Source organism: Bos indicus x Bos taurus, chromosome 15, assembly GCF_003369695.1.
Source record: "Bos indicus x Bos taurus breed Angus x Brahman F1 hybrid chromosome 15, Bos_hybrid_MaternalHap_v2.0, whole genome shotgun sequence".
In the NCBI taxonomy this organism is placed as follows: Eukaryota; Metazoa; Chordata; class Mammalia; order Artiodactyla; family Bovidae; genus Bos; species Bos indicus x Bos taurus.
This window is the reverse complement of record NC_040090.1, coordinates 41,200,042-41,215,523: the sequence shown is the minus strand read 5'-3', so window position 1 is coordinate 41,215,523 and position 15,482 is coordinate 41,200,042. Positions and strand designations below refer to the sequence as shown.

At 40.3% G+C, this 15,482-nt stretch overlaps 1 protein-coding gene across 2 annotated transcripts; it reads right to left on the bottom strand.

The window, feature by feature from the left end:
- Positions 1–341: 341 nt before the first annotated feature.
- Positions 342–14,407, bottom strand: WEE1 (WEE1 G2 checkpoint kinase). 2 transcript variants are annotated; one of them, XM_027563248.1, is made up of 11 exons: positions 13,786–14,407; positions 12,139–12,344; positions 11,624–11,687; positions 11,016–11,188; positions 10,280–10,401; positions 6,624–6,770; positions 4,364–4,459; positions 4,191–4,276; positions 2,665–2,835; positions 2,427–2,572; positions 342–1,686 (listed from the first exon to the last, which is right to left on the bottom strand). In XM_027563248.1, exons 1-11 carry the CDS (start codon positions 14,359–14,361, stop codon positions 1,533–1,535), a joined length of 1,941 nt encoding a protein of 646 aa, XP_027419049.1. In that variant the 5' UTR covers positions 14,362–14,407; the 3' UTR covers positions 342–1,532. The 2 variants fall into 2 exon arrangements, with proteins under 2 accessions (XP_027419049.1, XP_027419050.1); XM_027563249.1 differs by lacking the exon at positions 13,786–14,407 and adding an exon at positions 13,126–13,572 and having other exon boundaries at positions 582–1,686.
- Between the last annotated feature and the right edge of the window lie 1,075 nt (positions 14,408–15,482).

The window sequence follows — 15,482 nt, the reverse complement described above, 5'->3', positions numbered from 1 at the left end:
CACTGGAGGCAGATTCTTTACCAGCTGACACGAGGGGAGCCCAAGAATACTGGAATGGGTAGCCTATCCCTTTCTCCCCAGGGATCTTTCTGACCGAGGAATTGAACCAGGGTTTCCTGCATTGCAGGTGGAGTCTTTACCAACTGAGCTACAAGGGAAGCCCAATGTGAACTAAAGCTCATCATTAAATCATGTTTCATACTCTATCAAAAATGTGTCCTCTGTCTTTAGTACTTTAAATACATTATATTCAACATTTTAAAATGTGTTAAAAAAAAATGTAGTGATAATGGAGATAAAATAGTAGAAAACAGGCACCACAAAGATTCACACAATGAAGGTAAGCTCAGAGTGACTTTTAATATGCCAATCAATGTTAATAAAACACAAGTCAAACAGACAAGTGCAAACATGTTTTAAAAGAAAATTAATAGAAAAACAACAGACAAATTCTATTTTTTTTTTTTTTTTTTGCAGTATCTGTTAGCCAGTATTATTAGTCAAATGGCTAATCACAGATAAAATATATTTTGTGAAAAGCTTGGGATAGTCAGAAATCATTCTGCCATTTCAAACAGCTATGTACAGTATCACCAAGATTAGTTTATATACACAAATATTGAAGAGAAACCGGGCAAAACATTTAAAAACAGACTAACAATACAATCAGGTACAAAACTTGGGTGGAAGGAGAAAACATTTTTTAAAGAGTCAGAGAAGGGTATTATCAGGAAAAAAGTACAAAACCAGTAATAATTATACTACATTAATATAGCATTCCAAAGGAGGGGAGGGAGGTGCATTTCTCCAATGCACTAGCTTCAAAGTTCAAAGAAAAAAAAAGGCAAATAGCTACTTTCATCAAGAGCAGCTATATATTTCACATAATTGTTTTAAAAAGAAAGCCTATTAACAACAATGATTGTTTAATGCTACAATTTTACAGCAAAGACAAAACTAAAATAGCAGCAAATTCACAAGGCAGTACTTCCACAGAATTATCACTCCATGGTTCATGCAATGCCTACAAAGTGCTCCCAGTTGGGTATACAAGTATAATTCACAATTTAGAAAAAAAAAAAAAAAAAAGAAATATACGATTGACACACAGGTACATTGAAAGCTGAGGAGTACTGAGTCTCTTAGCATTCCCTTCAAAGGGAGAACAGGTATGTAATAAAGCCCTTGGGTCCTTGTACAGGTCACTACAGGAAAAGATACCTTTTATTACAATGCAACAGCAAACCATAAGCAGCACACCACCACAGTGGTTAACCCTGGACAGGCTGGTGTAACATCCAACAGTGACCGACATCCTACAGAAGACAGACTGGTAAGACCAGACAAAAGCCTGATAAAGCACTGGTAAAAATACAGCTTTCAACTGTAATTCACAAATAAGTCCTAAAAGGTACTTCAGTAAAATTACTGACACCGATTGAAAAAGGAATTGCTAACTGGATTGTAGCAGTGATTTCAACCTAGCTTCCTCTTGTCACAGTTTTTTTGGGGGGAGGTGGGTAATGAGTAGTTCAGTATATGGTAAGGCTGACAGAGCGGTTCATTTTCTTTCCAATAAGTCGAGATGTTCTATTACTCTGGGTGGTGGACCTGGTAGCCATCCGATCAGTGAAGAGTGCTCTTTCCTCAGCTGCAGCTTTTGCCATCTGGGCTTTCTTGAGTTCTCTAACAACATAAAAATAGGAAACAAGACTTTTCACCTACTGTATTAAACCCAGAAAGGGATCCTAAGAGGCCAAATACAAACTACATTATCAGTTGGGAGATTTTTGTGTGCCATCATTACTCCAAGATAAAATTAAAGAGAAAAAAAAGTGAAAATCTATTTACATAAGAGACAAAAGGAGAATTCTATTTCCTCTTTATATGAACTATGCTGGCTATCAAACTAATGGCAAAATAACCTTTAAGTATTTCAAGTCAGTTTTATTAGGTTAGTATAAAAATGGTAGCAATAAAGCAAATGAATTAGATAAACACTCCAACCAGTTTTCCAAAAATGTCAAAGGTCATTCAGATCAAATGTGAAAATCATCTAACCCAATTGACATTAATTTCATCCTTTCATAAAAGTAAACAGAACATTTTGAGGAGAATGTCATTTATGACAAGAGTTTGGAGAGAAAAAACTGATACCTGCTCATTTTAGCTTTTGGGACAATTTGGGCATAAGGATATCACCACTTTTGAATACATGCAGGTTTAAAAACCTTTTAAGTCCATAATTTCAAAGTTTAGAAACAATGCCAATTTATAGGTCAAATATCAAGACAGAAGTCCCCAAACTTTAACCATATAACATGCCAAGCCACTTTATTCTTCACTGATGGAAAGTATAAATCATTTCTAATTAAAATCTGAGAATAAAAATGAGAAACTAAAAAAACAAAAACCCCATCACTTACTTCTGCAGAAGTGAATTTTTGAACTTTTCAGCGTTCAATTCTATTCGTAATTGTTCTGCACTCTTCCTTGAAGCAGATAGTAATACTGAATGCTTTACCAGTGCCATTGCTGAAGGTCTTCTCTCTGGATCTGGATGAATCATAACCTTAAAAAGAGAAGTAAAATTAACACAAAGATATGCAATTTAATAAAATATTGAACTGTGTCAATAAAGTGCTTCACATATAAAATGCTCACTTTTAGCAACTCTGTAAATTCTTGCGAAAGCACTTGTGGAATCCGAGGTAATCTACCCTGTCTAATTTCATGCCATTGGTCTCCATTTCTGGGAAGAGGCTCAGCACCAGCAGCACATACCACTGTGAGGGCAAGGGCAAAAATATCTGCTTTTGGAAGGTGAGTATAGTTCTGTAAAATTAAAGGGAAAAAAAAGTTAAGGGAATATAAAGATTGTCAAAATAAAGTAAGATTACACCTCAATGATGATTTGGGTGAGAAATAAGATGAAATTAAAATGTCCAGTGATACATTTAAATTTAGGACATACTCAGAGAACAAGCTAAATTTGGGGAGATTATACTTTTTTTAATGACAAAGTTATATACACTCTGGGGCTTTCCTGGTAACTCAGTGGGACAGAATCCGCCTGACAATGCAGGAGACACAGGTTTAACCCCAGGGCTGGGATGATCCCCCAGAGAAGGAATGGTAACCCACTGCGGTACTCCTGCCTGGGAAATTCCACGGACAGAGGAGTCTGGCGAGCTACAGTCCATTGGGTTGCAAAGAGTAGGACACGACTTAGCGACTAAACAACAATACACTTTGGGGTGGGATGGTAAATACATTTCTAAAAGTATTCAGGTTATTTCTAAAAGGCCTCCCCTTTATCACCAGCCTCACTCAACTCTCAGAAGAAACTTTAGCTCTCGGGGCATTCATATGAAACTACAAACATCAACAAGTTAGAAATATGCATATACATATACAACACAAATATACATAAAGAGAATAGTGTCATACAATTCATTTGTTCTAGTTATTCTATTTCCATTCAAAAACGCTTATCAAGAAATATTTTACAACACTGTTTTTGAAATAGTATTATTAACTATGGGGCTTCCCAGATGGCAAAGAATCTGCCTGCAATCCAGGAGACTTGGGTTCAATCCCTGGGTCAGGAAGTTGTCCCCTGGAGAAAGAAATGGCAACCCACTCCAGTATTCTTGCCTGGAGAATTCTACGGACAGAGGAGCCTGGCGGGCTATGGTCTATGGGGTCGCAAAGAGTTGGACACAACTAAGTGACTAACACATACTTTCACATTATTAACTGTATCCATACTTTATTTAATCATTCCTTTATTGCTAAATATTAACATTCTCAATTTATTTGTATATGAATATTTCTTTAAGAGAGACTCCTAGAAATAGAAATTCTGGGTAAAAGGGAATGTGACTTTAAAATGTTGACAGATGTTAACACTTTGATCTCCGAAAAGACATTGTCATTTTAAAGTTTCACCAGTAATGCGTGGAAACTTTTTTTTTACTGCAACCCCACCACTGTTGAATATGATAAATCTTTGCCTTTATTGACTTTTGCTAGATTAAATACCCCAACAAGCTAACAGTTTACACTTTCTATTCTGTATTATCTTTCTACTGGTTATTAGCTTAAAATTTCAGTACATCTGCATTTATAGTTTTCTAGCATCTGATAATAAGTGTTACAAAGCAAATGGCTTAAAGAAGAAAAACTACCTCCTGTAAAACTTCATTTGCAAGAAAACGGCTATCACCCTCTTCAACTTGTGGACTAGAGATCCTTGTTACATGTCCAAGGTCACCTAGAAGTATTGAAAAAAATACAGTCAAGAATTAAAACAAAACAGCCTCTATTTTAAGGAAATAATTTGGTTACTTTTCTTTCTTACCTATTTTAAACATAACTTTGTTGGATGCCCAGTCATCTTCATCTCCTTCTTCAGAGGCAGCATTTGGGATTGAAGTTCGAGATATGAAAATATTACCTGTCAAACAGTTATTTAGGTAAGCCATACTAACAATTAATAGAATCAAAGTTCACAAACAAGTCATACAACGAATCATTCAGAAAGCGCTTAAATATATAGACTATGTGTTCTACCCAAACCCAGTAAGAAGGAAAGGGGACTGTATTTTCTAGATACAGAAAATACAGAAATGTACTTTCTGGTCTAGCACTGGTCCTTTAACACTTGAAAACCACTGCATTAGACTCTTGTCAGCTACACATTGATCTTCAGCAGTTCTAATTACTTAGAAATAATACAAAGGGCAATTAACATACTAATTCATGATGCTGCTGCTGCTAAGTCACTTCAGTCGTGTCCGACTCTGTGATGCTACTGAGGCACAAATTTTAATCTAATGCTACAAGGCTGGTGTGAAAACAAGTCATGCAGTTATTGAGTTTGGCTGACCATACAGCATCTACAACCCAAAGAGGTTTTGTGGTTCACTATTTCTACTGTACACAAACTTCTTCTTCATCTAATGCAGGTAAGGTTATATAAATATAAGTTTCAGCAGCAAACTTTATTTTAGTAGTTTTATCAATGTTTCATTCACTAGCATCTTTTCAATTTTATTTACAGGACAACTTATTTTATGGGGATATTTGTAAATTTAAAACTTCACATGCCTTAATATTTTCAACTTTTGTACCTGTAATGTAATGGTCCCCTATGTTTGTATAACATTAAATACAAGCTATGAGTATGGGGAAACCTCAATGATCTACATTAATTGCAACCAGTTCAAACTTAATTTTTTCTTTTTGAAAATAAATGTTTTAATAAGTTGACATACAAAAATTCTTCATATAATTCATATAATTAAGTTGCGAAAAATGATTTAAATCACAGTCCATGGGGTTGCATAGAGTAGGACACGACTTAGCATAGATTAAAAAAAGAAAAGAACCTCAGTAATTCAATTTAAAAACACTCAGCCTAAAATGTTTACTTAAATCCATCAACCTTTCAGTTGGGTTTCCCTGGTGGCTCAAACGGTAAAGAATCCACCTGACAATGCCTAAAAACACCTAGCCTAAAATGTTTAACTTAAATCCCTTAAATCCCTAAAATCCTTAACTTTTTAGTTATAACTTCTAAATTAAAGGATAGAAAAAGGAATTAGCTAAATGATGCAACAAAGCAACCAGTCGAACCCAGAAGAAAGGAAATCTGGCAAAACAAGGTCTGTATTATTATTATATAAGTAGGGGAAGAGTAAAACCTAAAAAAAGAAAATGGATTTACCCTGATGTAATGCATGGTTCTGAAATGGACGCTAGTTTGGATGAAGCAACTGCTAAGGACTTTGGTCAACTAGGAAAAATTTTAATATGACCTGGCAAGTAGATAATTATTGAAATGGAAAGGTAGAGACAGTGTCTTTTTAAAAAAGTTCTAAAACAGTATGTACATTACGACGTGACTTTTGACGAGAGGGATCTGCACTAAAATGTTAGTGTAGGATTCACTTGCATCCTTTTTTAAACGCAAAATAAAAATGCATGTACCATTTTCTTTTCTGAACAAAACAGTAATAACAATAACCCTCTTAGCCGCACCAGCATTAATTTAAAAGTACAGATCTATATAGCCTAGTACAAGAGACAGGCTTTAAACATGAGTTCTTTTAGTCTCCCCATCAGTCCCACTCTAAGACTGTGGTTCCCATAAGATGCAGAACATTTTTTTTCAGCTTTTAGTAAAAATGAGAGTATTATTTCAGATCTTTTGGTGTAACAAGGGAAGAGGTGATGGGAAATGAAACACTACTACTAAGTGGGTCAAAAATCTTTTAAAGCTAAAATGAAATGTACACACTGCTGAATTTAAAATGGATAGCCAACAAGGTCCTACCGTACAGTACAGGGAATTCTGCTCAGTGTTACGTGGCAGCCTAGATGGGAGGGGAGTTGGGGCAAGAATGGATACATGTATTTGTATGGCTGAGTCCCTTTGCTGTCCACCTGAAACTATTACAAATTGTTAATCAGCTATGCTCCAGTATAAAATAAAAAGTTAAAAAAAACAATGAAAAAATATAGTAAAATGTTTTATGTTGCCATATTGTTTTAATGAAATCATTTATTCTATAAAACCCTAAAGAACATATATAGGTCAGATGATCTGTAATACTTACTAGGCTTTATATCCATGTGAACTAAAGACATTGAATGAATATACCTCAAGCCCCGGCCAACTTGTAAGAGGAGATCCTTCAACTCTGCTTCTGTAAAGTAACTCATACTTCTGTAGTTTTCACTTATGGCATCGGCTAAACTGCCACCTAACAAACACAAGAAACGTCAGAATTTTCTTCTTTCTGAAATACCATTTTTCTTTCATCTTTACTGTATGACTAGACGCAACCAAGAAAATGACATTTTACAGGACCTATTCTCTTCAACCTGCTTGTGAAATCAAAATTGTATTTATTCTTTCACTAGCTAAAACACTCACATGTGTACAAACTATAATATAAAGTCTCTGTCTTATCAATACATACTCTAGCAACCCACCTAGTTCTCTTTCCCAGAGTAATGTTATGAATTCTTTTCAACTCCTTTTTATACAAGCAATAACACATTTTCATTATCTTGAAGATCATTCTTTATAATATACAAAGACCACTCCTTTCTTAGGTATACAAAATTCCATTGCATAATTGAATGGTAATGCACTAACCAATCCCCTAATTGATGGACATTTAAAAATGATTTCCAAGCCTTTAATACTCTTGCCTGGAGAATCCCAGGGAGGGAGGAGCCTGGTAGGCTACAGTACATGAGGTCGCAAAGAGTCGGACATGACTGAGCGACTTCACTTTCACTTTTCAATACTACAAATTATAGTCTCAGGAATTCACACATATTTTGTTATCTCCTACAAACAAACTGCTGGGTCAAATGGTATATATAGTGTACTATACACATTCATTGGGTGTATGAGACACTATTTTATTACATATAGGATAAATTCCTATAGCTGAGAGCGCCATTTCCATTTACCCTACAAAACAGTTTTGGGTTGGTTTTCACAGTATCAATGCCAAGACTTGATTGCCTCTGAAAGCTCACATAAAACACACTCAATTCCTGATTTCAAAAGGCTAATACTTAAAATCTGCTAGCATAAGGTTATGTAAATCTGGGGATTTGGAAGACAAATCTGGACGATTACACACACACACAGTCCCCTTTAGAGAAGGCTGTACCAAATCACACTTCCATGCTTAATGTACGAGAATACCTATTTTCCCACACACATAACAACAGAGTCTACAAATTTTATAAGTAAAATCCAGTATCTTAGTATAGTTTTAATTTATACCACTCTTACTATGAATAAGAACAAACCTGCTTTTATAGAATCAAACCTATCAGCTAATTTGTTTATACTTTAAAAAACTTTAAGTTTATACTTCATAAGTTTTATTAAAAACTTTGTTTATACTCTGTCTCAGAGGAAATGAGTTATGTTTAAAAAATAAACAAACCACTTCTGCTTAAAGCTTAGTTGGGAATAATAAAACCAGAAGCAAGGTAATAAAAATCTAGGTCGATGATATACTACTCAGAAAAGGAGGTCCTATAATTTGAACAAGTCTAAATAGCAAAAACATCAAATGTGCGGTAAAAATAAAAGTAAATCACACACCTGTATAGTTTAGGATTAAGTATGTTCTCCAAACTTAATTTGTACAAATCTTGAACTGTGGGAAAAAGAGAGCTCTAGAAGGGAGCAGGTCAATAAGCTTTTTGGGATATGTGAATTTGAAGTCCTAGATCAAGTTCACCAAGAAATAATATGGCTGCTTTTTAATGGGTCTAGCTACTACAGCTGGGCCAGTTTCTTCTATCTTGCTGCTGAAAGGGTAAGAAAGGTGAGAAGAGCAAACCATTCATCTGATATTTCAGGTTCTCCTGCGCTATCAATTAACATTTTTCTACACCTGCTTATCAAGAGTAGAAATTCCATCTATCACCAAATCAAGAAAACAGGCTCAAAATGCAAACAACTGTTTTCGATAAAAAGTCAGTTAAGATAAAGGATATCAGTTAATCAACACTACAAATGAATGATAACAGAATCCATCCCTGTGAAACTACAGAAAAGGATCTAGCTAGGTCTATTAGGACATTTAGGGTTTATGTGGAGAAAATGGTGGAAAACGCAAACAGAAGAGCTCACAAATATATCTAGACAGCCTCATTTTCTTTCATCTAAGCAAAACATCATACAAAGAGGCTGTTCTATTTTACACAAGTTTATTTATTTTTTTAAAGATCCATATTCCTAAAGTGCTTAAGACTGCTCCAAAATAATAAATTATTTCAAAAGATTATTTTATAATCTAACTTTATTACAGGACAGGGTCTTTGTAATCTGAGAGGGTAGCAAAACGGCTCATCCCCCTCACTCAAATCCCAGGCCCAAGCCAGTTATCTCAGAATCAACTAAATAACACAACCACGTATTTGGTAGGTTGCTACAAATTTGTGATTTCTGGACTGTGGCTGACAGCAAGTCACATCAACAAGGTGAGAGGTAGAAAGAAACTAGAAGGAGATGGTGTCTAGCAAATATGGAGGAAAGGAGGTATTATGATCAAGTTATACTATTAGTAAGTGCAGTAACTAAAAAATGGAGGTTAAGCAACAGAATAGTCCACAAAGCCACAGGTGACAGCTACATAAATATTTTGATGATATGAATAGAAACATTTCAAGAGATTTGTGAAAGCAGCAGCAATGCTGCATACTGAACAATTATATTTTTTCAAGGGTGTAGAATAAAATGACAACTCAGTGAGAAGTCAGGTATGAGAAATGGATCTTCTACATCTGTTTTGTTCATTATTTTCCAAAACAGAAAACTTGATCTACTACTTATACCACTTATTTATTCACAAGCTATGAAATGGCTAGTCTTAGGGGAAAAAATGAGAATCAACAAAAATAATCTTCACTACTCAAGTATTCAATAAATTCTAAGTTCTCTAATATTTCACTGAAGATGTACAGAAATAAAAATCCATCATATACAAAATTTTAGGTGTTTAATAACAGATCTGTAAGAATCAGAAGTGAGGCCAGGACTTTGGTAAAGATTTAGTGAAAAAGGAAGGACCCAGGATGACTGTTGAAGGACCTGCTGAAATTCAAAACCATATAAAGGTCCAAAGTTAAACCTCTATAAATGCTTTTTGGGCGGAGGCAGGGAGGAAGAAAGGAGGCAAGCACAGCTAGGGAACTAATGAGAATAATTCTCTCTTTACAGAAACATTTCAGTGGATTCTAGTGGTAAACAAAGGGTGGATAGATGGTAGGGGGAGCAAGATTCAAAAATGGCTGAATTTATATCAATGGAGAGTCACTGTCATTTTACAAGTAACCATTATCAGTTTCAGCAGCACATAAAATGAAAGGCAAAGGGAAGGCTAGATACAGGGAGCTTGGCTTATTAACTATTATATCCCTCCCCCACACCATGCTAAGTGCTAGGAATACCAAAATACATGGCAAGGCTGCTATCCTCTCAAGAAAATCAGTTTAATTTGAGTAACAGACATACAAATAATATGCATGGTTCTACTATCTAGGTAGAAAAAACAAGGTTTTCAATCTTATGTTCCAGGTAAGAATAACTTGCACTTCATGTCAGGGCTTTTGATCTTTGAATTTATAACAGGTAAAAGATATATAGAATTAGAGCAAGACTTTAGATAAAAAATAAATTATTTCCTTGGTGTTCATTTTCTTGAGCTTACACATTTACAGGGGAACCATTACTCACCGTTACAATATTCATTCTGTATAAGCATATGATCATCTTCTGCCCAGGCAGAGAAGTATCGAACTACATGAGAATGTTGCCCAAGCACTGCGTGAGCATATACTTCTCTCAAAGCATTCTGCCTAGAAGTTTGAGATTAAGAGAATCATAAATCATTTTTATTTAAGATAAACTGAGTTAATTTATCTGAAAGTTCATAAAAGAATCTTGACTTCTGGATCTATCATTCATTATGCTGAAGAACTTGCTTAAAAGAGGATTAAAACTCTGTATGAGATTTTCCCAAAGGTTTCCATTAAAGAATCTGGAGTAGGAAATGGCAACCTACTCCAGTATTCTTGCCTGGCAAATTCCACAGAGGAGCCTGGTGGGCTACGGTCCATGGAGTTGCAAAGAATAAGACACGACTAAGCACACATCATGCCATTTAAGAATGTTAGAAAGAAGGAATCTTGCTGGCCCTACAATTCAGGAAAGATGAAATTCTACTCTACTGTGAATTCATGGATGCTACTAGAAATACAAAATTTAAATTAGGCTCCAAGATCAGACTCCTCATATTACTCTACCAAATCCAATAAAAACAAATGGCACAAAATGAAATGGATCTGATTTAAGTCATTATAACTTCTCAAACATTAGAGATTAAATTCAGTGACTGACCACCTAAAACCTTAACATTTCTAACACCATACTGATGAACAAAAGAGCAAAAGACAAAATCTTTAATACATACTCATCAACAGAGCCAGCCAATGGCTTTTTTGATCGCTTTATGGCATAAACGCATCCATCCAGCCTCTTCACACATTTAAACACAGAACCAAATTCTCCAGAACCAATCTTCTCTAGCTCATGAAATTCTGTTGTATATCGAGACTTCATATTGCTTTCAGTAATTGTAATTCTCTGTAATAAAAAGTGTATCCATATATTTATAAAGGTACGAAAGTGATTTTTTCACTAAGGTGATAACACTATGAAATTTAAAAATTTTATCTTATGTTTTAATGCTTATTTAACATGTATATATGGGCTTTCCTTGTGGCTCAGTTGGTAGAGAATCTGCCTGCAATGCAGGAGACCTGGGTTCAATCCCTGGGGCAGGAAGATTCTCCAGAGAAGGAAATGGCAACCCACTGCAGTACTCTTTCCTGGAGAATTCCACGGATGGAAGAGCCGGGCCAGCTATAGTCCATGAGGTCGAAAAGAGTCAGACATGACTGAGTGGCTTTCAATTTCAACATGTATATATGATAGCTTGTTAAGTAGAAACAAATATAAAAATCAATAAAAAGAAAATTTTTTTAAAAACCAATAAAAAGGAAATCAAAAGCTACTGACTTTAGCAGGTCTTGTTTCATCTTCAAACTCATAATCACTGGCTTCCATGTCTTCACCACAGGAACTGAAAAATATTATTTTTTCTATCAGTGTATTTGACAGATCCATCAACTAGAGATCCAAAACTATCTGACAGATATATAGCAAAATGAAAATTTAATGAATGAAAACCGAAAAGAAAGCATTTACTTTTGTAATGACAAGATACAGACCAAGTGATGAAAATGTTGTTCCTGTTTAGATATACCAACACCACCACACATATCAAAATTAAAGCCTTTCTAAATCAACTTTCTCTGCTTGCCTCATTTTGACACAAGCAGATTTACTATAATTTATCTAGACCTTTTCTTTCTTCCTTTCCCATGCCATAGCTGATTACTGAAAATTGCTAGTAATGGAGAAAATTCTCAGCCCATAAACTTCCAAATCATTTGGCTGAAATTAAATTTTAATTATGCCAAACCAGTCTTGGGTGGTTGAGGAACCAAACTGTTGAAAAATAAATAACTTACTCATTCCAATATGCTCTCTTTCTTCTCCGACACTGTCCTGAGGAATGCAGTAACAGAGAATCTGGAGTAAAAGGATTAATATTCACTTGAGGAGTCTGTCGAACATCAAATTCCCTTTTTCCTGATTTTTCTGTATCCATGAATAGAGAGCCACCTCGGAGTTTAACAGAACTGGAATCGATTCCTCGAGCTTTGGAGAGCAAACTCTAGGAGAGGAAAAGAAACGCTTAGGATCCAAGTGCTATAGATAGCCTTCTCAACCTAATTTTCAACAAGTCTTTCTCCTGGCTGAATGTGTAGGTCAAAGCAACCACCAACCCTTGTTAATCTTTCAAGCAAAATAGACAGTGGTTTACTTAGGAGCCTGAAGCTGGATACCAACTACCTTTCCTGAAAAAGTCAACAGGTCTCTAGCCCTAAAAAGAATATGAATGAAAACTAAAATTAAGTTCACTCTAGGAGCTAAAAGTTAAGAAACCTTTCAATCCATCTAAAAATAGAAAGCATTCTGGGAGTCACATAAAAGCTCCCCTCCCCCATCCAAGTAGGGCTTTGAAAGCCACCACCATAGAGCTCCTCCCCTCACTTCCAGACTTGCCTTGGGCAAGTCGGCCAATAAACAGTAAGGCACAAAAAGCACACATCTCCTAAGGTTTATGACTAGTAAGCGGACTGAAACTCACTTTAAAAGGTACATTTTCCACATTAATCTTTTAAGTTCGATACTGTCTGAATTTCGGTAAGTGTCTGCTTTAAAATCTGCTGTTACTTGTAAAGTTCTACAAGTGGTAATCTGCATACTCACTTGCCACTCAACACACAGGTGCTGAATACCTACTTCTTTAAGAGACATTATCAATGGTATGAAAGCCTGAGGGTCCAGGCGACAAAATCCACGCTGGTTTTTAACAGCTGGACGTTCCTAATCCAGACACTTCGGCTGATCAAACTTGGGAACTGCAAACCCGAGTGTAAACAAACGCTTACCAAATAAAATATTCTTTCCGGAAAGAGGTTTAAACGCTACCCCGAGTTATTTACGAGCCTTTTTAAGGCTGTAAATACTTGAAGGCCAGCCTTTTCTCCCAAGTCGAAGCGCAGTCTCCCTCCGTATCTCAAACTTTCCCCCAAAAGGCCACCTGATACGAAACGATAAGTGCATTTTTTTTTTTAACCGAACTCCTGAGTGCGCCGCCCAAATTACAGGAGTGATCACTGCGTTTAAAAGGCACCAGATGGCTGCGGCGCTGAGGAGTGTCAGGTGGCCGGGCCAGCACCACTGGAGCATCCTTCCAAACCGCGTTATCGGTGCCACACTCCCGCCTGCCACGCTCGGGGCCGCCCCGACTCGGCGGGCGTTAAATCATCAGCCACCTGGACGGCGCCGATCAGCCCCTTTGAAAGATGAAGAAGTTCCAGACGAGGCCCATTGTTCAGTTACATAATCTTAACGGACAACTGCTGGGCAGGGCCCAAAAAAAAGACTGCCAACTTTTTTGTTACCGCGCCGGAGAGCGAGCTGGGGTGAGGCCGGGCGGTTATGTAACCGAACCCGGGCAGCGCCGCGCTCCGCTCCCGGCGCCGCGGCCTTTTAAAAAGGCTGGGCCGGCGCGGGCTCTGGGCGCCCCGGCGGCCGCGTCCTCTCACCTTGGGGGTGTGCGGCGTGTCGAAGAGCCGCAGCTTGCGGAAGGTCTTGTGGGGCGGGGTACCCGGGTAGTCTGGCAGCGGCGAGCAGGCGCCCTCGCCGACCCCGCGCGCCCCGCAGCCCCGCAGCGACGCATCCCCCGGGCCTCCGCAGCGCACTGGAGAGAACGAGCTGCCCAGAAAGTAGGGCGCGGCCGGCGACTTGACCGGAGACGAGGAGCCGAAGCCCTCCTCCTCCCACGAGTCTCCCTCTGCCCCGCCGCCCGCCGCGTCCGCGCCGGGGCAGGCGCCCCGCAGCAGCATGTCCTCCTCTAGCTCCCCCGGGCTACCGGGGATTGTGTCCGGAGAGCGACGGCGCTCGGGCCCGGGCTCTGTGGGGCTCCTCGCGGGAGGCAGAGGCGAGTCGGGCTCCTGAAAGGCCGAGTCCTCCCCGGTGCTGTGGCCGCTGCCTTCTTCCTCCTCTTCTTCCTCCTCCTCCTCACAGTCGCTGCAGGGCGAGAAGATCAGCTTCTGCCGCAAGGTGCAGGAGGCCGCGGCGCGGCGGGGCGGCGGCGGCTGCTGCCGGCTCAGGAAGCTCATCGCGCCCCTGGGGCCGGGGCGGAGGACCGGAGAACCAGAGCCCGCGGAGTCCAGGGCTCGGCCGGCCCAGGGGGCGGGTCCGCCACGTGCGACTAGGCGCGCCCGGGGGCCGCGGCGGCGGCGGGCCCGCGCGGCGGCGGCGGCGGCGGCGGCGGCGGCGAACGCCGGCTCCGGAACGCTCTGGGCGGCGGCCGGCGGGGCAGGCGGCAGCGCGGGCTGTCCGGCAGTGGCGGGGCGGCCCGGGCGCCGAGTCTGGGGTCTCCGCAGGTCCAGCCGCAGGTTCGGGTTCCGCGGCTTCCCGCGACCGTTAACCACGTGAGTGCCCAGTCCGCCAATCTCCACCCAGCCTAGGGTTTGAAAAAAATGGAGGGCGCGACGTAGTCCGCTGGGGAGGGATCGGCTACGCGATTTTGGCGCGAACTCGCTGGCTCCGCCCCTCCCTCTCGGCGCCGGGCCTGGCCAGGGCGGGCGCGGCGCCTCGGGCCTATGAGCGAGCGGGATGCCTGGGAGCTGGGTCTGGCGCCTCCCGGACTGGGCCGGGCAGGAGACCCTAGGCGGCCCTCTGGGAGGGGCGATGGTTGAGGGCTGAACTCAGCCGAGCCGAGCGCCAACCCGCACACTACAGCCTCGGGGCCCTTCCGACTTCTCGGAGGTGGAGCTGGACTGGCGGCTGGAGAGCGCCTCCGAGTCCCTGCGGGTCGGGCGAGCAGGAGGCCGATGTGGCCCTTGGTTGCTCCCGAGGGAGACTGACCTTAACGTCCCGCATCCCTTTGGTTCCGGCCCCTGGGGCGCATGGGCGTGGCTGAGGGGAGTTAGGTTCCCGAGTCGTGGTCTGAGCCGGGAATGGTAACTCCGGCCTCTGGACCGAAGTGTGTGCAAATGGGTTAGGCTGACACCAAAGTCGGAGGAGATGGACACGACTGAGCGACTGAACTGACTGAAAGTCAGAAGGAGGAGACTCGAGTTCTCAGGCGAGGTCCCTGGCTGAAGGGCTGTCTCTGAGCCTCTGTTTCCCTCCAGAAAGGCTGTTATGGGCCGGGGTGTATGCAGAACGCCCCCAGATCGTGGTCTTTGCCATCTCCGTTCCCCCCCACCCCACCCCCCAACTCGTTCACCGTAAA

Coding starts and splice junctions, on each gene's coding strand:
- WEE1 (XM_027563248.1), bottom strand. CDS start 14,361: ATGAGCTTCCTGAGCCGGCAGCAGCCGCCGCCGCCCCGCCGCGCCGCG. Junction 11,688..12,138: donor AAGAGAGCATATTGGAATGA/GTAAGTTATTTA, acceptor AATATTTTTCAG/TTCCTGTGGTGAAGACATGG. Junction 4,277..4,363: donor CAAAGTTATGTTTAAAATAG/GTAAGAAAGAAA, acceptor CAATACTTCTAG/GTGACCTTGGACATGTAACA.